The 22,443-nt window shown below is 37.3% G+C and overlaps 1 protein-coding gene across 1 annotated transcript in view; it reads left to right on the top strand.

The window, feature by feature from the left end:
* The window catches only part of LOC143673041 (uncharacterized), a 227,857-nt gene extending 213,177 nt beyond the window's left edge, over positions 1–14,680 (top strand). Inside the window, 6 exon segments of the mRNA XM_077147414.1 lie at positions 6,076–6,171; positions 6,664–6,755; positions 7,196–8,294; positions 8,297–8,378; positions 8,380–8,578; positions 8,580–14,680. Coding sequence (XP_077003529.1) covers positions 6,076–6,171; positions 6,664–6,755; positions 7,196–8,294; positions 8,297–8,378; positions 8,380–8,578; positions 8,580–8,804 — 1,793 coding nt within the window. The 3' untranslated portion in view covers positions 8,805–14,680.
* The last annotated feature ends 7,763 nt before the right edge of the window (positions 14,681–22,443 follow it).

A 22,443-nucleotide genomic window follows, 5' to 3' on the forward strand; every position in this document is an offset into this window, starting at 1 on the left:
AGACATGGAAGTTCTCTCTTCTCCCTTAAAAGTCTTCAACAAGTTGAATTAAATCCAACTAATTTAATTCTCTCTTTGTGGAAGACATTCCCTTATTTGATAATAGATGTAATTAGCCATAGATGCAATAAACCAAGTAATGATTTAGTAAACCAGCGTGCTGGTTTGAAAGGAAGTATGCCCCTAAGAAAAGCCATGTTTTAATATGAATCCCATTTCATAAGGGTAGAATAATTCCTATTCAAAACTGTATATTTGAAACTGTAATGAGATCATCTCCCTGGCTGATGTGATTTAGTCAAAAATGGTTGTTAAATTGAATTAGGGGATGACATGTCTCCACCCATTTGAGTGGGTCATGATTGGTTTATTGGAGTCCTATAAAAAAGGAAATATTTTGGAGAATGAGAGATTCTGAGAGAGCAGAGAATGCTGCAGCATCATGAAGCAGATGAGAAAGGAAAACGCCTCCTGGGGAGCATCATGAAACCAGAAGCCAGAAGAGAAAGCTAGCAGATGATGCCATATTTGCCATATGCCCTTCCAGCAAAGAGAGAAGGCCTGACTGTGTTCACCATGTGCCCTTCCACTTGAGAGAGAAACTCTGAACTTCATTGGCCTTCTAGAACCAATCCATCCCTGGATGGATGCTTTCAACCAGACATTTCTATAGAATTATTTTAATTGGATATTTTCTCAGCCTTAGAACTGTAAACTAGCAACTCATTAAATTCCCCTTGTTAAAAGCCATTCTGTTTCTGGTATATTGCATTCCAGCAACTAGCAAACTAGAACAAGCAGCCTTTAATTTATTAATCATCCATGAAATGTCTTTGAAGTAATGGTTATGCCAGTGCTTACTTGACCAGAAAACTGGGCACCCTCACATGGCAAGTTGACATATGAACTTAACCATCACAATGTTTTTGAATTCTTTGTCAAAATCATAATGAACCATTATGGAAATCTAGAATTTTCCTTGTCTGAAAATATAGAGTGTTCTGCAGTCTGTTCTTGAGCTTAGCTCAGCAACCAGAAGTTCTCACTGTATTTGGGCACAAGATCAAGATTTAACACTTTGATGGTGAAAAATGGTCAATATTCTGTGTTCCAGGTACTTTCCCCCTGGCTGACCTTCAACAGTTATATTCTTTTTTAGTCATGATAGTGGTTTAAAGCTGTATGTACTGCAAAAAAAGAATATTCTTAAATCTGATTCATTACTTCACATGTGAACAATTGTATTAAATTTTGATGAGGCTACATCAATTAAATTGTGTCATTTCTCAAGCAGAATGGGTTTTAATCTATTACTGGAGCCTTTTATAAGAATAAAATTCAGAGAGAGAGAAAAAAAGCAATAGGTATAAAATTCTGAAGTCAATGAAACCTTGAAGAAAAGAAAGAAACCAGGAGACAGCATCATGTATCTTCCCATATGGCAAGCTAAGGAACAATGGTTTCCATTTGTAAGTCTCAGAAAGCCCAAGCCTTGGGGAGAAAATGTTGCCTTGATGATGCATGGATTTGGACATTTTCTGAGGCTCAAAACAATAAACTATTACATTTCCATTTTTAAACCAACCCATTTTATGCTATTTGCTTAAGTAGCCTAAGAAACTAATGACAGAGTTTGGCCCAGGCATTTGATGTGCCTTTGTTGCATATACCACAAATGGCAATACAGCTTCAGAATGGGGTAATTGGTTGAGGCTGGAAGGATTGTTAGGTCATTTATAGAAATGCCTTCAATATCTTTGAAGAGGGCATTCAAAGATGTATAGATGTGAAAGGTATTTCCAGTAATGTCCTAGAAGGAAACAATAATATGGAGACAAGAGGAAAGATGATTCCTGTCACTATTGAGTTTTGATATTGTGTGGGAGACAGGTCTTCATTTATGAAATTGGGTATTTAACTGAGGCAATTTCCAAGATAAGCATGGGAAGTTCAGAATTCTAATCACCACTTATGTTAAAATGTGAGAGGAATGTGATAAGCTAAGAACTGAAATCATGGGCTTAAAGAAACCAGATATTGGTGCTTTAGATAACCTGAAGCTTCTGGAAAGTGAGCCCCCAGAGAATAGCCTTCATATGAGGGTTTAATTAAACATGAGACAAGTCAGCAATTCTGTTCTACTCAAGATTGGAGGTACAGTTATCCAGGAACAATTTGTGGAATATTGTTCTGCCTGATGGTTTGGATCTCTGTGTACAACATTCACAACTGACAGGTTGTTTCCAAAATCTGTCTGAACAACCACTGGCAGCTTCAATGAAAAGGGACAGATTGTAGGAAAAATCACTTCAAGGGCAGAACCACTGAAGCTCAGATCTGGACCAAAGACATCTCAGGCAAGAAGGTGGATCCAGCAATATATGTAGAAAGGGTGTGTCTTTTTCACAGCTTGGAGTGTGTTGGCCTCTTCCCATGTTGAGTACCACCCCACACTTTCATATGGTGGAGTCAGAACCCATTGGGATTGTAGAATTTCTCTCTGCCACATCACTGTTCTAAAAGAGTTGTGACTATTCCCCAGGGCTTTAGAGTCAGACTACAACCCCAAAGTCCTCAGAGGTTGGGGATTTCACTGCTGTGTTTACAGAGAGCATGACTGTTGCACAAGCACTTGGGAGGGCTGAAATTGTCACTTCATCAGCCTTGGAGGAAAAAATTTCATTACATATGTGACTCTCAGAACTTGAAATGTAACAGAGTATGCCATGCAGGGTTTGGAACCATGAACTGTGCTTTCCTTTCACCTACCGATAAAATGGAAGTGTTTATTTTATGCTTGTTACCCCATTGTACATTCTTCTCTAGATTTCACAGGTACAAAGCAGAGGGCACTTGTGCTACAGGACAGACCACACCCGTAACCAATTTTGATTAGACTTTGTACTAAGCATTGCCTCTGAAATGGCTTAAATTTGGGGATGATATTTAATGGAATTTTAATAGAATTTAAATGTATTTTGCCTATAGAAAGAACAGGTCTTTCTGGGTTACACAGTGTGGAATGTGGTAGTTCAAAATTGTATGTACCCAGAAAACATTTTTCTAACTAGAATCCATGCCTGTGCTTTTTTTATATAGCTGTGCTTTTATACCAATTGTAAATTTGGTAGGTTCCTTCAGTTAAAGAGTGCACCACCCAAAAGAAGATGTGTTTTAATCCTATTAATGATATACTTTATAAGAGAATTTTATTAAGAGAATAAAATTCATATGAAAGAGAAAGATACCTGAAATAATCTGAAATTATGAAACCCAAAATAGAAGGAAGAGACCAGGTGATGCTGCTTGTGTCTTCACATATGACAGGCTAAGGAAACAGGGTCAGCAGTTGCCAGCTCCAGAATGCAACAGTGTTAGGGAGAAAGCATTGTCTCAACTGTACTTTGATTTGGACACTTTTCCTGGCTTCAAAACCATGAGCAGATAAATTTCCAATTTTATGTTAACCACTTTCATGGTTTTTGCTAAAGCAGCATAAGAAGCTAGAACATCACTGTGCCCATTTGAAAATATTATGTACTCCAGAAAAGCCATGTTTTAATCCTGATCCAATCTTGTGGAAGCATCTGTTTCTTTGAATCCTACAATAGTGTAGGTTAGAAATTTTTATTAGATAATCTCCATGGAGATGTGACTCAACCCATTCCAGGTAGGACTTGATTAGTTTACTGGAATCCTTTCAAAGAAAGAATCAGAAAATCAGAAATGACAGAAACATCAGAGCCAACAGAAACTTCACAGTAGAGCTGAAAAGATGGAGAATAGGGATGCAGATATTTGGAGATGATTGGAGTCCAGCAGATGTTGTATAAGATGTTAAGCAAGGCAGAACCTGGAGAGAAACAAGGGAAGCCAAAAGATGAAAGCCAGACCTGGAGAAGTAAAGTGAGGAACACTCACTGGATCAGAGGCTGAAAGCAATGGAACCTGGAGCAAGGGACCAACAGATGCCAGCCACATGATTACCCAGCTGACAGAGGTGTAACAGGCACCTCTGACTTGAAGAAATGATGTGCATGTCATTCCAAAGTGGAAGGAAATCATTCTTTGTAGATGGGAGGTAGAATTTGAAAGTGATGAAATTGGATATTTAGCAGAAGAAATTTTGAAATTAAATATGGAAAATGCAGCATGCATGGCTCTTCCTTGAAGGTTATAGTAAAATGTGAGGGAAAAGAGATAAGTTGAGAACTGGACTCTTGGCTACAAAGGAAATGAAATTGGTGTCCTGGAAAATTTTGGTTTCCACAAAATGAGACCACTGTTAATTGGGCCACACATGAGAATTTATCCAAGCATGGAAGTTACTCACGCATTACAGGACAAGCAAGGATTGAAGAGAGTATCCAAAAAGGACTTGTCTGATCACTTGATCCCAGTATACTTCAGAGAAAATGAACAGAAGTACTATGGAATCTGTATAATTGGAACCATTGCCTGTCTGATATAAAGAGAATAATTTAGAGGTAAAATGTCTTCAGAGGCAGAACCATGGAAGCTAAAGTCTGGAGACAGGAAAACTTGGGCCAGGAAAGTGGGCCCATCCATACATATGGAGAGAGTGCATTTGACCTGGAAGCAGAGGGCAGACCTTCTGCTTCATTGTTCAGGAAGAGTTGTGCCACTGCAGGCCTTAGAAAGGGAGAAGTCCATTAACTAGGGATTGGCAGGAGCCCAGCTGACACACCATTGTTCTGGAGGGGTTGACCATGTGCCACCAAGATGGCAGAGATCCTGGGTGCTGCCCCAAGTATGGAGAAGGTAGAGCTGAAAAAACTATGTTGCTCCTAAAGAACTTCAGTTTTGCAACAAACCCAACATTTGGAGAGAGGAGGGCCACTTCATAGGCCCTTGAAAAGGGTGGGAATGCTGCTTTCTAAAACCCAAAGGTTATATGCCTCTCATAATTTTAAATCTAATGGAGAATGCATGTGGGTTTCCAGAACTGTATAAGTACAGTGGTCCTGTTTTCTTTTTTTAATATCCCTATAGCAATGGAAACATGTATCCTATGACTGTCCTACTTTTCTATATTGACAGCAGATAACTTGCTCTAAATTTCACAGGTCCAGAGCCAGAGTAGTATTTATGCCTTAGAGCAGACCATGTCTATAATTGACTTCATTGAGAATTTTTACTGGCTTTAACATCTTAATATATTTGAATGGTTACTGAAATGGTTTAAGGCTTTTGTGATATTGTGATGGAGTGAATGTGTTTTATATATTGAAAACACATGTCTTTTTGGGGGCCCAGAGGTTGCAATGTGCCAGTTTGACATTGTTATGTACCCCAGAAAAGCTATGTTTTAATTCTGATCTAATCTTGTGGGAGCAGCTATTTTAATCCTGGTTCAATAAGTCTAGGTTGGAAATTTTGATTAGATCATCTCCACAGAGATGGGGCATGTCCAATTGTGGGTTTGACTTTTGATTAGATGGAAATGTGACTCAACCCATTACAGGTAGGTCTTGATTAGTTTACTGGAACCTTTCAAAAGAGACAACATTATGGAGAGAATCAGAAATGACAGACAGATCAAATCCAACAGAAATTTCACAGCAGGTCTAACTGAGAGGCAGACACATGGAGAATAGGGACACAGATATTTGGAGATCCATGGAGCCCAGTACAATGTGCCTTAAGATGGTAAGCAAGACAGAACCTGTGTAGGGCCAAGGGAAGCCGAGAGGTGAATGCCAGCCCTGAAGATAAAAATTGAATAATATCCATAGGAACAGAGGCTGAAAACAATTGAGTCCAGGAGCAAGTGACCAGCAGACACCAGCCATGTGCCTACCTAGATGACAGGTGTTTCTGACCCATTGGCCTTTCTTGAGCAAAGGTAATCTTTTGTTAATACCTTAAGTTGGACACTTTTATGTCCTTAGAACTATAAAATTGTAAATTATTAAATTTACCTTTATAAAACTAATTGTAGTATATTGCATTCCAACAGCTTGCAAACTACACAATCACCTTCACTAGATTTCATGATAATATATTGTTAAGTGCACAGAACTCTAAATTTCTTGTATTTCCCCCCGTAAACAGGATATCCAGTCTGCAAATCAGATGTAGCTTCAAAGTTGGTTCAAGGGGCAGAACTGTGTGAAGAAGGAATTGGATTTTTTCAGAACCAAAATTCAGGTGAGCACTTCCTTGGAACATGTATTCAGGACAAGGAGGAACCTTGTCAATGAGTGACTCAAATATCACCTGCAAATTTCTGCAAGTTATATTTTCTGAAATGTACATGTACATATTGGGGAAATTTCCTCAGTTCAAAGTATCAAATACTTATCACTTTGTATTCAAATGTCATTGGCATTGACAAAATAGACGTCTATGGACAATTGGATTTAAGCTTTCACTTACAGCCCTTTTCTCATCCTTGGCTTCAATGCTTTTCCCTCTCTTTAGCTGCTCAACATATTTTTGAAATAATTTTTTCTATAATTAAATCTTGAAAATATTTTCTAATTGATAGTGTCATATAAAGGTTTCTACTACCTCAAGTAATCCTTAATTTGATCTTCTTTCTCAGATAATTGTCATTTTAGAAACAATTATATGATTATGTGTGCTACTTCAACATATTCATCTTCCTAATGCTGGTCTAGAAATTAATTGGTTTTTCAGTTCTTTCAGGCAGGGAAGGTAGTGTTAAAGAACAAGAAATGTTACCTGTGCTTCATATCTGCAAAAAAGACCTATCTACCATCATGTCATTGGTAAGGATTATGGCTGTAACCCTGGTCTTCCAAATAGATACCTGGAAGTGGAATAAATTAAAAATTTGGTACAATCACTTAACTTTAAGTTGGTTTAAGTGTGAATCCAGGAAAAGTCTGTGATAATTTGAATATAGAAAACAATTCATTTGAGCCCAATAATATAACCTTCCTTATATATGAAAAGATAATTCTATAAATACAGCTCATCTACTCAATCTCTGAAACATTATAAAATCTTCAAGACTGATTAGAAAGTTTTGTGGTTGAGAAGCTACAAAAGAGTAGATCTCTGTACATGCAGAAGATTAAAATGATTCATAAATAACCTGGGAAATATTTTAATTGGAGATTGTCACTGATTGGTTAGGTTAGAATTCAGATGTATATGGATTGATATCTATGGACAAACCTCTTACATTTTCTCTTCTACTTCCTAGAAAAAGAATTCTCATACTCAAAAGAACAGTATTATATGTAGTAAGTTGCCAGAAGATTGTATTCATAGTTCCAGAGTGATTCAACATGTGTTAACTCGCAAAGGAATGAAATCCTACTTCAGCAATCTATTTGGAAAAGCCCTCAATGATCTATCATCTTTTAATCAACAACAGAATTTTCACCCTGGAAGTAAGTCATATGAATGTCATCTAATTGAGAAATCCTTTGTTCAGAATTCTGGCCATACACATTACAATGGAACTCATGTTGGAGAGGAACCCTGTGAATATCATCTATGTGGAAAAACCTTTACTAAATATTCTGAATTGAGACAACATGAGAGCACTCACACTGGAGAAAAACCATATGAAGCTTTCACCCATTATTCTCACCTTAAACGACATGAGAATACTCATACTGGAGAGAAACCCTATGAATGTCATCTATGTGGGAAAGCCTTCACTAAATCTTCTAACCTTAAACAACATGATAGAACTCACACTGGAGAGAAACCATATGAATGCCATCTATGTGGGAAAGCTTTCACTCAATCTTCTCACCTTAAACGACATGATAGAACTCACACTGGAGAGAAACCATATGAATGCCATCTATGTGGGAAAGCCTTCGCTCAATCTTCTAGCCTTAAACAACATGATAGAACTCACACTGGAGAGAAACCATATGAATGCCATCTATGTGGGAAAGCCTTCACTCTTTCTTCTAGCCTTAAACAACATGATAGAACTCACACTGGAGAGAAACCATATGAATGCCATCTATGTGGGAAAGCCTTCACTCTTTCTTCTAGCCTTAAACAACATGAGAGCAATCATACTGGAGAAAAACCCTATAAATGTCATCTATGTGGGAAAGCCTTCACTCATTCTTCTAGCCTTAAACGACATTCTAGAACTCACACTGGAGAGAAACCATATGAATGCCATCTATGTGGGAAAGCCTTCAATCAATCTTTTAGCCTTAAACAACATGATAGAACTCACACTGGAGAGAAACCATATGAATGCCGTGTGTGTGGGAAAGCCTTTACTTTTGGGTCTCATCTTAGAGAACATGAGAGAATTCACACTGGAGAGAAATCATAGAGTGTCATCTATGTGGTAAAGTCTTCACCCATTGTTATTCCCTTAGAAAACACAAGAGAATTCACACTGGAGAAACTCTATGAATATCACTTATGTAAGAAAGTCTTCACCCATTGTACTTACTTTAGAAAACATGAGAGAACTCACACTGGAGAAAAACCATATGAATGCCATCTATGTGGGAAAGCCTTTACTCTTCAGTCTGATCTTAGAGTACATGACAGAATTCACACTGGAGAGAAACCATATAAATGTCATCTATGTGATAAAGTCTTCCACTCATTCTTGTAGCCTGAAACAACATGAAAGAACTCATACTGGAGAGAAGCCATATGAATGCCATCTGTGTGGGAAAGCCTTCAGCCAATATTTTAACCTTAGACAACATGAGAACAGTCATACTGGAGAGAAACCCTATGAATGTAATTTATGTCAGAATGTCTTTGCATGTTATTCTAACCTTAGAAAACATAAGAGATGTCACACTGTAATGAAACCTTAGGAACATCATCTATGTGGGAAAGCCTTTAATCAATATTTTAACAAGAGACAAGTAAGTGCTTTTCTCCATAGCATTCAGCCTTGCCTAAAGGACAATCAGTTTTCAGAGTTCCCAGGTGAAGGAGTGCATGTGTAAAAACTGAATTCAAATATAATACTGTTTCCACAGTATCACAACATCATTTATAACACTGAATACAAAGTGGCCATTCATGTAATATTCACTCACTCCCTCCTTAACTAAGTTCAGTCTTAGTATCACAAATTTGACTGATGTGGATTTATCACATTTAGTCTCTATAATGGGATTTAAACTAGTTCTCCCTCAATGGCATGATATTGACAAGGTAATTAAACAGATTTTGAAATAATTATTGAATGTATAGGTTTTATATATAAAATTTGAATAACAATGTAAAGAATGCCTGGTCTGTTCAAAATCCCAATGGTTATACCTTCATCACATTTACTCCTCAACACAAAATACACCAGGGTATGTTTCCTCAAAATAGGAACACTCTCCTATGTAGCCACACAAACCCAAATCAGAAAATGAAAAGTCCAATCCACAGCACATTTTTGAATTTTACCAATTGTCCCTAGAGTGGGAAAAGGTTTCCTTGTCCATTTCAGCTCATGCTTTTCAAACTGGAATTGTTCCTGAGATATTCTCTCATGTGCTTGACACATTGGCAAGCACATATGATGATAACTTGAGTCTTCCCATGGCTTCCTCCTGAATAGATACAGGCCTAAACTCCAACAGCAAACCCCAGACTGATGCTGTCCTCTCCTCAGTTCATCCCATCCAAAAGGACCTGAAATCCACCTACTCCAACCCTAGTGATGTCAACTTGATAACTGTATGAACTCTTACATACATATGGAAAAATTGTTTTCTCATTATAATGAAAATGAAATTCATGGGGCTATATCCTGAAAGCATCAATGCCATCATCCACACCCAATATTATGACCCTAAAAATTCCTGATAATCCATATAACTCTACTATTTTCTCACAAAAGATACCTTGTCTTTAGGAAACATGAAGATTCATAAAGTCCAATTAGAAGGTATATGAAATAAATAGTCTAGGATAGTCATCAAATATAAAACCTTTCATTAGTTCCTAATTTTGCCATTTTTCCTTAATCTTTCACAAATCTCTCCTCCATTGAGAAAGTATAGAGCATAATGAAAGAGATTGTTCATATATGGTGACTCTCACATTGCATATTTTATATCAACTTCTTTGTTTATGCAACTTTTGTAATTAATATTGAAATTTTATTTTTGTATTTTATGGATGCTGAGAAATCTTAAATATTTTTCAAATTATCTTGAATGGATATTCTAGATCTTTTCCATTTGCTGCATTCTCCTTCCATACCAATCCTAAGACATACCTTGATTGAATTTACATCATAGGGAAAGCCATAAAATTATGTATTTTTGCAGGAAGAAGGAAAATTTGGGGCATGTAAAAAGATAAAGCTGCAAACACAGCAAACACTGTCTACGCTATTGGTAGACAGTGCTCAGAATGGAGTGCCAAGAATCAGATCTTTGTCAGGGGTAATTTTTCTACAATGGTGTTATACCATTTCCTAAACTCCACTGTTCAAATACCAAGAGTTTCTTCAGGCAAATCTTTACTTAGTCATGTATCCAGGAGTCAAGTCTCACCTTGAATCTTGTTATGGGATTCACCAGGTCAACCTTGCTGATATGGGGAAGTTCATATAAGTACAGGTATATCAAGCAGTTTTCAGACAGATACAAGTCTACAGAATCCTATAAGCTGAAATTAAATTGGATACTGGTGGTCCTATAAGCTTGCAATAAAAATCTCTGAAGTGGAAGATGGTGGAATAAGAAGTGCAGAGTTTCCATTAGTAAAAACACCTAGAAGACAGGTAAAAACTGTCAAAAGCTGCCATTCTGAGCTGAAAAGATCAGTGGAGCACCATGCTGGAGGAAGAGAAAGAAATTGTGATGGAGAAATTATAGTGAGAAACTCACTTGGCTGTGCCTATTTGCACTTACTCCCCACCCTTGAGTCTAGTACTTTCTGGACAGCCCAGTTCCTCTATGTCAGAATGCTGTGGAATGGAATTTGTGAAGTCCCTTGCCACATTGGAAACAGGGTGACATGGCACAGTTCCAATACATTTGTTGCTCAACAAAATTGGACATCTTGATCCCATAGCCTTTTCCTATTCCACACAGGAAACCTTGGTGCCTGGAATACCATTGTTTACTCAAATAGAGAAGCTGCCATGAATGACTCAATTGGCCATGTCTCATGGTGCCCATCCCCAAGCCCCAAGACAAAAAGCTTCTGATAATCCTACTTCCTGTCTAGTGGACTACTATGGGCTGAAAGAATTTGGGAAATTCTCCCTCTGCCAAGAATACAGGTGGATGCAGCAGAGCCTGGTCCAGGAGTTGACCAGCAAAATTGGATTTCTAGGCCTCTCTCCTTTTGGTCCTACCCAGGCAGATTCCTGGAATGCCATTATTTCCAACTGCCATAGGAAGAGAGCAGACTGAGTGCTAAAATATCTTGCCTTTGTTGTTTCCAAATTGTGCCATCTGTGAAGCCTTGGAATGTGCCATCTTGGGAAGTGGTTTTCCTGGTTCTCTGTCCAAGTCCCTTTGGAATTCTTCTGCACCCCCTGCATGTGACCTTGGCACTGTTTTGACTGGGAAATACAAACACAGTGCCATATAAGAGCTGTAACAGAACCCTATCAACAACAAAATCTTAGACAAGAGAGGGAAACCAGTCTTCAGAATCTCAACAGCTTAAGTAATGGCCCAAATAATAAGCACAAAAGTACAAGCCATACTAATAAGCAAGAACATGGCCAGGCAAAGGAAGAAATTTAAAAGAGAGATGTAAAAACTGGAACAACCACTCACAGATATTCAGGCAAATATCCTAAACCAATTCAGAGATGAAGGAAAATGTGTATTAAAGGACATTAGGAAGACACTTGGGTGAGCATGTAAGAAGAATTTGATAGCCTGGAATAAAATTAACAGAAAGGCACAATAGATGAGATTAAACATATGTTAGAGTCAAACAGCAGCAGTTTTGAACAGGCAGAAGAAAGAATTAGTAAGAATTCATCCTATAAGGCAGGACATCTGAAATAAAAATGAGAAAAAGTACATAAAAATAGGAATGGAAAAATTTGAGCAACATCTCTCAGAATTGAATGATAACATAGAACTCACAAACATACATGAAATGGGTTTCCCAGAAGTAAAAGAGAAGGGAAAAGAGGCAGAAAGCATATTCAAGGAAATAATGGCAAAAAACATTCCCAAGTCTTATCAAAGACATAAAGATATAAATGCATTGAAATCCAAACAGGATAAACCCTACTTAACCCACTCTGAGCACATGCTAATCAGAATGTCAACTTCCAAAGATAGAGGATTTTGAAAGCATTAAGAGAAAAGCAGTACATTTCATACAACATAATTGGAATTAAATTAAATGCCAACAACTGTAAATAAACTCACTACTGTTCCCCATCTATGAGACATGACTTCTAATGATATAAGCCTCTATAACACTGTGGGACTTGATATTCAGGATGATCCTTGCCTTGTTCACATGAGTTGAGAGTGATTAAGAGAGGAAAAGACAATGGAATAAAATAAAGTTTCAGTGGCTAAGACTTTCAAATTGGGTTGAGAAGTCATTCTGGAAGCTATCTTATGCAAGTTGTAATGAGATATTTCACACTAGCACAGTACGCCATAGCACAAACAACAGTATTCCTGAAAACTTGAGGGAATGCCTTTATGCTCTATCTAAGATTATGTAAAGGTTTGCTTAGTAAGTTTATTTTCTCAGAAAATTAAATCCTCCAGATTGATCATAGGGAAGATAAGTCCTGAAACCCATAAGTACCAGTCACTCCAGGAAAGTAACCAGATTAATTCATCTATCCCAGAAATCCAATACCCCTTTCCAGCATGAAAAAATTAAAATGGCCCTTACCCAGGTAATGCTGAAGGATGAAAATAAATGAGAAGAAAGAGGTGTAACTGAGAAGTTGGAATTCTGTAAACAACTGTGGTTACTGACTCATTATACAGACATTTCTTTATAGATTATAATGTTTTAGAATAACCAGAAGGAAGTACCTGAAGTTGTGGAACTGAAATCCAGTAGCTCTGATCTCTGATAATCATTGATAAGTATATTGCAAAGAAATAGTTTTCTATTTGTATGGATCTACTTCAGGATGTTTTATTTTGTTCCACTGACTCTCTTACTATAATCTTTCAATACTACACTCGCTTAGTTAGCCTCCCTCAATTGTAAGTCTTAAAACAGTATAGATTGCAATGCTAGTCATCAGTAAGAGGGGGGGATAATATGTATGAGATGTTTGGGGTTTTCTTTTTCCTTTTAACTTTCATTTTCTGGAGTAATGCAAATGTATTAAATATGATCCTGCTGGTGAATACATATCTGTGTGGTGATACTGTGAACCATTTATTTTATACTTTGAATGGCTTTTATGGAGTGTGCAGCTATCTCAGTAAAAGTATAGAAAAAAAATTAAGTGCCAATTTCTTTTCAGAAACCATGGAAGTGAGATGGTACTGGTATGATAAATTCAAACTACTGAAAGGGAAAATATGCCACCCAAGAAATCTTCAACTGGCAAAATTCTTCAAAAATGAGGGAGAGTTTAAAAATATTCATTAAAAAAGCAGAAGCTGAGAGAATTCATTAGCAAGACTCCTGACCTGCAAGAAATATTAAAGGGCATTTATGCCAGTTGAATACAAAAGACAGGGAAGAGAGGCTTGGAGGAGAGTGAGAAATGAAGATAGTCAGTAAGGGTCCCTTAGAGGACCAAAAAAAAATGCAATAGGACATATAAAAGCCAAAATAGTTGAAGTATTATCTAAAGACTAAGAACATTGTATGTTAATGTATTAACTTTCCAATTAAAATGCAAAGATTGGTAAAATGGATAAATGAATAATTTGTTCATATGCTATCCATAATAGACTCACCTTAGACCAAAGGATACAAGTAGATGAAAGGCTGGAGAAGTTATTCAATTCAGGCAGTAACCAAGAAACAGCTAAGGTATCTATACAATATTAGGCAAGATAAACTTTCAGTACAAAAAGTTTATGAGACAAAGCAGAACATTATATATTAACAAAAGGGACAATCCACCAAAAAAAAACCAATCATAAATGTTATGTGCCTGTATGAGTTAGGGTTCTGTAGAGAAACAGAATCAACAGGGAACACTCACAAATATAAAATTTATAAAAGTGTATCACATGACCATGGAAACACAGAGTCCAAAATCCACAGGGCAGGCTGTGAAGCCAATGATTCCAATGGAGGGTTTGGATGAATTCCACAAGAGAGGTTAACCAGCAGGAAGAGAGCCTGTCTCTTCTGAATCCTCCTTAAAGGGTTTTTGTGATTAGATTAAGCATCACGCATTGCAGAAGACACTCCCCTTGGATGATTACAAATGAAATCAGCTGACATGATCATTATTTAATTCTATGAAATGTCCTCATCACAACAGACAGGCCAGCACTTGCCTTACCATACAAACAGGTGCCACCACTTGGTCAAGTTGACACATGAACCTGACCATGATAGTCCACCCCCTGTCAGCTTGCCTAGGTTAAGGTGCTTAGTTCTATTGCTGTGGACATGAGCCAATGGCACGTGAACCTCATCTGGTGTTAATTATATCCACAGTCAGCTACGAGGTGTGCCTGCTGCAGCGAATGATATTTGATTTAATTGCCTGGTGCTTAAATGAGATACTCAACATAGCACAGCCCAAGGAGCTCAGCATACCTCAACTCAATACTTGCAGCTCAGCCCAGGCCTTTGGAGATGTAGAAAGAAATCACCCCAGGGAAAGTTGTTGGAACCCAGAGGCCTGGAGCGAAGGCCAGGAGAGATCACCCTGTCTCTTCCCACATAAGAAAGAACCTCAGTTGAAAGTTAGCTGCCTTTCCTCTGAAGAACTAATGAAATAAATCCCCTTTTATTGAAAGCTAATCCATCTCTGGTGTGTTGCATTCTGGGAGCTAGCAAATGAGAACAGAATCTGGTACCAGAGAGTGGGGTGTTGCTGCAGTTTTCAAATAACAGCTATGTTGGAATGGTTTTTTTGATGGCTAAGGTGAAGATTTTGGAGGAACTGTGGAAAGAATGATGGAGAATTCCTGGAGTGCTTGAAGAAGCTGTTGGTGTAAACAGAACCACTGCCAATCTGGACAAAGGTGGCCACAAAAGGGACAAATTGGAATTTGCAGAGTGAAAACCATTAAGCTTGGGTCTGAGACCATAAAACATTGGCCAGTAGAGTGGACCCACCCATATGTATGGAGAGGGTGAGTTCACCCTGAAGGGCAAGGATGAGTCTCCCACCTTGTTGCAATGGAAGAGTCATGCAGCCTCAGGCCTTGGAGAAGGTACAGCATGCTCCTTGGGGGACTGGGAAGAGCCTGGCTGTCACCACATGGAGGGGTTGAGTGTATGCCCCAGAAATGGCAGAGAGCCCAGGAGTGGCTCTGATGCTTGGAGAGTGGAGCTGAGGAAAATGTGGTCCCCTCAATGTTCCCCAAGGTTGATCTGGAAGGAGGCCACTGCATAGGCCCTTGGAAAGAGTGGGACTGCCACTTTCTAAAGCTGAAGAATAAATGACTTTCAGACTTTGAAACCCAGTAGTGTTTACCCTGCAGATTTTCCTTCCAATTTCTCCCTAAGGATCCGGTGAATGTCCCTTCTTTGCATATTGGCACAAGATAGCCTGTTTTGAGATTCATAGGTCCACAGCCAGAAGAGAATTTGTGCCACTTTAATATCATTTATGGTGATGCATATAGTTGCCAAGTTGATGAGGGGTGGATCTATGGTAGTTCGATTAAGTTGTCAACTTGGCTAGGTGAAGGTGCTTAGTTCTATTGCTGTGGACATGAGCCAATGGCATGTGAACCTCATCCAGTTCTTATGCTTCTAATGTCTTAAGACTTTTTGTCCACTTTGATTTTCCATGTCCCTTGGCTCTCCCAATAGTGAAAGCTTCACTTTTTCCCCATGTGTCAAAAGAAAACATCTGTATCTATCCAGCACAATGAGGCTGCAATGTACATATTTATCTGAGTATCTTCAGAACACCTCTTATTTTTCCCTATGATAATACTACCAATAATGATATCTAAAGATACTTATTTAACCCTAAAATATGATAAGGACTTTATGCATATTATTTGGCATTATTAATCCAATCTGTTAGATGAAGAGAAAGAGGTAAATTCATGTGTAAGTATTTTATTGAAGGTCATGAAATTGGGTAGATTCAGGGCCAAAATTTGAAGCCAGGAATTTTAAATCAAGATCAAGTATATTTTCTATTACAGCAAAGCTACCTTTATGGGTGTTTACAAGGTTGAATGCATGAATAATTGCCCATTCTATTTGTTGATCATTCAGAATGTATAGAAGAAAGAGGTATTTACAAAATTTTCTGTTTCTGGGTCACAATTTTTGTGGACAGAAGCATACACGTGCATTTAGTTCATCAACCAATTTGATCAATTATTGCATTAAGAACGAATTTTAGAAGATAATCAAATGACAAACAATGGTGGATTTTAATGGAATTAAGTAGTAAACAGGATATTTTAGATATATTTTGAATTATTAGGCACAATCATCACAATATATTGGTAAGTGAAAAACTAGATTATAAAAATTATGGTTCTTATTTACACTTTTCTCTTTTCCAAACTCTTCAATCTGTACATATTCAATTACATCACACACAGACACACACACCTATATATATATATATGCATATATTTATGTGTTCATATTTATACTTATGCCCATATTTAAGAACAAAAACTGGATTGGAAGTATGCATGCCAGAATTTAAAAGTTACTAAATCTGGGTGCTTATGGAATTTTAAAATACATTTTTATGTCCCAAGTATATATCTAACTAATTAATTTGGAAACTGTAACATTAGAATGTTATGAAGGGCAGTGTGACGGTGGCTTAGTGGCAGAATTCTTGCCTGTCATGCTGAAGACCTGGGTTTGATTCCCAGTTCCTCCTGCCCATGTGAAAAAAAAAGTCATGAAATAGCTGAATTTCAAAAGAGAGGAAATCCTTTGGAATTAGTGTCTTGACTGTGACAATTTGTAAGAAAATTCTTGTGATTTTCACATTTGCATGTTATTAAAGCAACAGTATCCTGCATCTGCCATTTTGCTTCCTAACTTTGGAGGCAGTGATTTTCAGGGTTTTAAATAAAATTTTATCAAATTGTTCCATTATTTTGCCAAAACTATTTGTGAAAGACTTTGATAAAATGTGTTGTTACAACTGTAAAGTCTCCCTGCTAGTATTTAAGAACTTATACTCATCCTCAGTGCTTTCCTCAGAGCCCCCAACATTTCCCTGTCTAATAAGTTGGAGATAATGTGGTTCAAAATGAGGGTGAGAATGTTGTAGAAAAGGGAGACAACCTGGTTTTCCTGTGCTGAATAGAGTTTTGGAGGTCTCATAAAGTGAAAGACCTGAACCCATACAGAGGCTCAGTGCTGTGAGATGGGAGGAGCATGTGGCCAAGGCTTTGTTTGGCCCTTCAGGGGAAAGTATTTGAGAGACATGCAAGAAGTTAAGGCTGTGGGAGGTTAGAATGAGTACAAAGGGTATGGGGAGGTACACAATTCCTTTAACAAATATGATCAATCCAGAGGCTCCAGAGAGCTGGGACTTCACAGAAGAAATGATGAGTCTCCCTAGAGTCACAGAATGGAAAATGCATAGTATACACAGTGTTGGCCAAGGAATTTAAGAACCCTACCACCCAGGAAAGAATAACCATCTGCAGAGAGTCTGAAATTCATATTAGCTGAGCTGACAGTCGGTTGAAAAAGGCAACAGAATGATTATAGGGTATTAGGTCAATAGGATACATTCAGAACATTTCATGGCTACATACAATTGCATCTGTATGCCACAGCTAATCTATGAGATGTCTCTCCTCTGCACTGAGAAGTCAGTAACAATCTTAAGGTTGGTGTTGGAGATGAGAACTAAGTCTATATCAGAAAGATGGCTTAGGAACAAGTAATTGCTAGGGCAGGATTGGGATTTTACCTAAATTAGAAGGATCTGGGTGGTGTTTCCAGGGAGGGCAATAATATAGCTTGGGAAAAAGATGGAGATAATGAAGCTGGTATATGAGGAAATAGTCCAGGGAAAATGAAATCTGTTGTTGATACGTCATTTCCTCTCATCATGCCAATATTAGTGCTGAGGTAGTCTGGGAAAACCTGTTTGAGTATGAGGGATGGAAATTTCTTTTTGGCAATTTATCTTATGTCAGTTCATAAAAGCCCACTGCATTTCAATATCAAACCCAGGTATTAGACTAGATATGTTACTTAAGTATTTATGTAGGTTAGGGCATTACAAAGGCCAAAGATCTCATTCAGCAGGTGCCAAGTTTCAATGAAAACTATGTTCTTGAGCAGATTATTAAATTTTGTGAGCTTCAGTTCTTTACATACAATTTAAGTTCTTATTTTTACAATATGAATTATACCAATAATCTTTATGATCTAGAGCATTTTTATTTTTACATCATGCCATATTATTATGGCATTAATAATAGTCACATATATCAGCACAGTAACTATATCATGTAAGTGAAGAAAGCATTATATTCCTTCTCCTACTCTTCAAGCTCTTTCTCTTTCTCATGATTAATGCAACCTATTGTTTTTCTCTGATAATTTCATTGGTGTGTCCTCCAAATTTGGGATAAAATTATAACTCAATTTTGCATTATTCAAGAACACATATGGATTCATGCCTTACATGCTATCAACATTTAATAAATCTTTGCTGAACACGTGCAATCCACAGATCTATCACTGCTTAGAGAAATATAAAGAATGGTTATTGTGGAAAAATGAATAATATAATTTAACATTGTATTAAATACATCTATTAATTTTTTCTCTCCAATTTTGAAAAATTTATGCATAAAATACCTCAGTACTATGAACATTTATAATGGTCAAAAACTTTGACAACCATATTTCTCTACACACAATGAATCTGCTTCTGGGATGACAAAAATTGCTTAATTATTTCAGAGTTAATTTGAAATAGCAAACTCCTTTGAATGAGTGAACCAAGCCTGTTTTAAAAGCCTATGTTTCTAAAGAAAATATTGCAATTACTTCAGAAATATGGTACCATTCAATATTTCTTGATGTGAATTTCTTCTTTGAAATGATCTTATCTTCTACCTTGTTCCCTGCATAGTATGGCTTTTCACACAGGTGTGCTTTACACAGCTAATTTGCTTTTGTAGAAGTTATAGTCTAAGCTTTATTCTCTCAGCTGAGGAACTCCTGATTTAATTGTGAATTTGTATTTTCAATATTTTGGAGGTTAAATCCTAGTTTATGGGAGAGGACCTCAATTTAGAAACATACATACAAACACTCAAGGGCCAAAAGAATAATTAGTCTGCATTAAAGGAATTCAGGCCCTTGACTTTAATTAATGTGAATTCATGGCATAACTACTTTTACATTTCCCCTTTCTCAAAGTCTTTAGATAACATCCATTAGTTGATTTCATGGCATACTTTGAAAAAAATGCATATTTTCCTGTGTGATTTTCTTGACTCATTCACCATACTTCTCTCATTCTGTAATCAAATGCTTGCTCTCTCTTTCATTTGAAACCATAATATACAGAAGAGTTTTACAAATTTCCTTACTTTTTAAAATAATACATACAATTTAAGTTCTTATTTTTACAATATGAGTTAAACCAATAATCTTTATGATCCAGAGTACTTTTATTTTTACATCATTTATCTTAGTGATGTGGACATAGAAATGAGGAATATGGTCTTTCTTGGATATTTACAATGTTTCTGCATTATATATCAAATTTCAAGTCTGTATCATGGACTTCTCTTGGATGGTCATGCTTTGGAAGAAAATAAAGAAATCCAGTTGTTAACCATGATTAGATGAAGGAAAATTGAGATTTCTGACAACATGATCTTTGCCTTGAAATATTTGAAAATGTTTATGAGTAATAGAGTCTCATGATATATAACTAAGCCCAAAGAGTGATAGCCATAGAAAAACCTCATTTGCCCTGAAAATAAAAAGAACATTTCTAAACAGAATATTTCTAAGACTAAATATGGATATTCTTATGTTTACTGCCTTTTGGATGGAATTGCCTGGTTATAAGTAAAACAGAGAACTAAGTGAATATTGTAGTTGATGACTTCAGTATTTACTCAGTAATTAAAGTAGATGAATTTTGAGGAATCATATAATATCCATAAGGAAAAAAATAATTTCTGCCTTGTACTGGTTTGAAGGGATGTATGTCCCCTAGTAAAGCCATGTTTTAATCTAAATCCCATATCATAAAGGCAGAATAATCTCTATTCAATACTGTATTTTGAAACTGTAATTGGATGATCTCCCTAGAGATGTGATTTAATCAAGAGTGATTGTTAAACTGGATTAGGTGACTGCATGTCTCCACCCACTTGGGAGGGTCTTGATTAGTTTCTGAAGTCCTATAAAAGCGGACACATTTTGGAGAATGAAGGAGATTCATAGAGAGGAGAGAATGCTGCAGTACCACGAAGCAGAGAGTCCACCAGCCAGCAATCTTTAGAGATGAAGAAAGAGAATGCCTCCCAGGGAGTTTCATGAAACAGGAAGCCAGGAGAGAAAGCCAGCAGAGGATGCTGTGTTTGCCATGTGCCCTTCCAGATGAGAGAGAAACCTTGACTGTGTTCACCATGTGCCCTTGTCACTTGAGAGAGAAACCCTGAACTTCATCGGCCTTCTTGAACCAAGGTGTCTTTCCCTGAATGCTTTAGATTGGTCATTTCTATAGACTTGTAACTGGGACATTTTCTCAGCCTTAGAACTAACTGTAAACTAGCAACTCATTCAATTCCCTTTTTTAAGAGCCATTCTGTTTCCGGTACAGTGCATTCTGGCAGCTAGCAAACTAGAACACCCCCTTTGAATAGATGATTCAATTTAATTTACATGCTGAGATAATAAAAACCATGTGAGAAACACATATCCACTCACAGAAAAGTATAAGTGACCAATGATCAAAGTTGTTGAAGTGCTAATCTTAATTCTTCCATTGCATCACTTCGACCTCACGTGGTTCATACTAGTCCATTTTTAATATGATTTTTCTTAGAGAGATTTTTTAAAGATAAATTCCCATTGTAGTCAAACAAATAAACCATGAACATGGTGATCTGATACTAGACATCAATAATTTTTTGATGCCATGATTGATTCTTACAATTCAGGTACCACTGGGAGTTCAGAAACAATAAACCTCATTGATAGGAAAATTATGCAGTAAGTAAGAAGGTGAGAATTTACCAAGGTCTCCTTGAATAACATGTTCTTTATTTATACTTCCTATCCCTTCTCCCTTTCTAAAGGATAATACTCCTGGATGCTCCCTTTGTGACGACTGATTCTTCTTTCTGTTCAACCATAACCAACTGCCTGTTATATCATGTCTCTGTTCAACCACACCTATCTATTGTCATGTCTCCCTTGACTCCTTGTCCTATTTCTGATGAACTTCCTTCTCAGAAAGACTTCACAAATGAATTATCCACAGTTAATATACCCACTTCTTCATTTTCTCTATTTTTCCACTCCATTCAGATTCCCTGCCCTTAAGAAACCTGACCACTGAAGCAACAATACCTGAACTAACCACATCCTGCAGGAATATTTGTTACTTTCATCTGAACACTTTTTTTGAAGCACTGTTTTCTCTTTTTGCATGGGGTACTTTTTGCTCTTTCACCTCTAACTCACAGGGGGTTTTGTGAGACCCTATTTTTTGATAGCACCTATTTTTAATTTTCAATGCTAAAGAGCCTCAGGCTTCTTTCCAAACCTCCTTCTCTGTGGCTTCATTATCTGCTTAGATGTTCCAAAGCTGGCTGATGGCTTTAAATGTCTACATTCTAAGGATTCACAAATACATATTTCCAGTTTTGTCCCCCCTCCCTGAATTAATGGACATATATATCCAATTGCTGCATTCAGCTCTGTTAAAATGAGTAATAGGCAGCTCATACTTCACCTGATCAAAACACAAGAAATATTCACCCACAGCCTGCTCCTCTTAATATTGACCCACAATATGTTCCTTTTATAGTCTTTTATATGTGCCATGGTTAGGGACATGTGTCAACTTGGCCAAGTTGTGGTACCTGTTTATCTGGTTGGGCAAGTGCTGGCCTGTCTTTTGCTATGAGAACATTTCATAGAGTTAGATCATGATCACTTCAGCTGCATCCACAGCTGATTCCATTTGTAATCAGCCAAAGGGGAGTGTGTTCTACAATGAGTGATGCTTAATCTAATCACAGGAAGCCTTTTAAGGAGGATTCAGAGGAGACAGGTTTCATTCCTGCTTCAGCTGGTGAGCCTCTCCTGTGGAGTTCATCCAGACCCTCCATCAGAGTCGTCGGCTTCACAGCCTGCCCTGCGGATTTTGGACTCTGCATT

The sequence above is a fragment of the Tamandua tetradactyla genome, assembly GCF_023851605.1.
Source record: "Tamandua tetradactyla isolate mTamTet1 chromosome 25 unlocalized genomic scaffold, mTamTet1.pri SUPER_25_unloc_2, whole genome shotgun sequence".
Classification (NCBI taxonomy): Eukaryota; Metazoa; Chordata; class Mammalia; order Pilosa; family Myrmecophagidae; genus Tamandua; species Tamandua tetradactyla.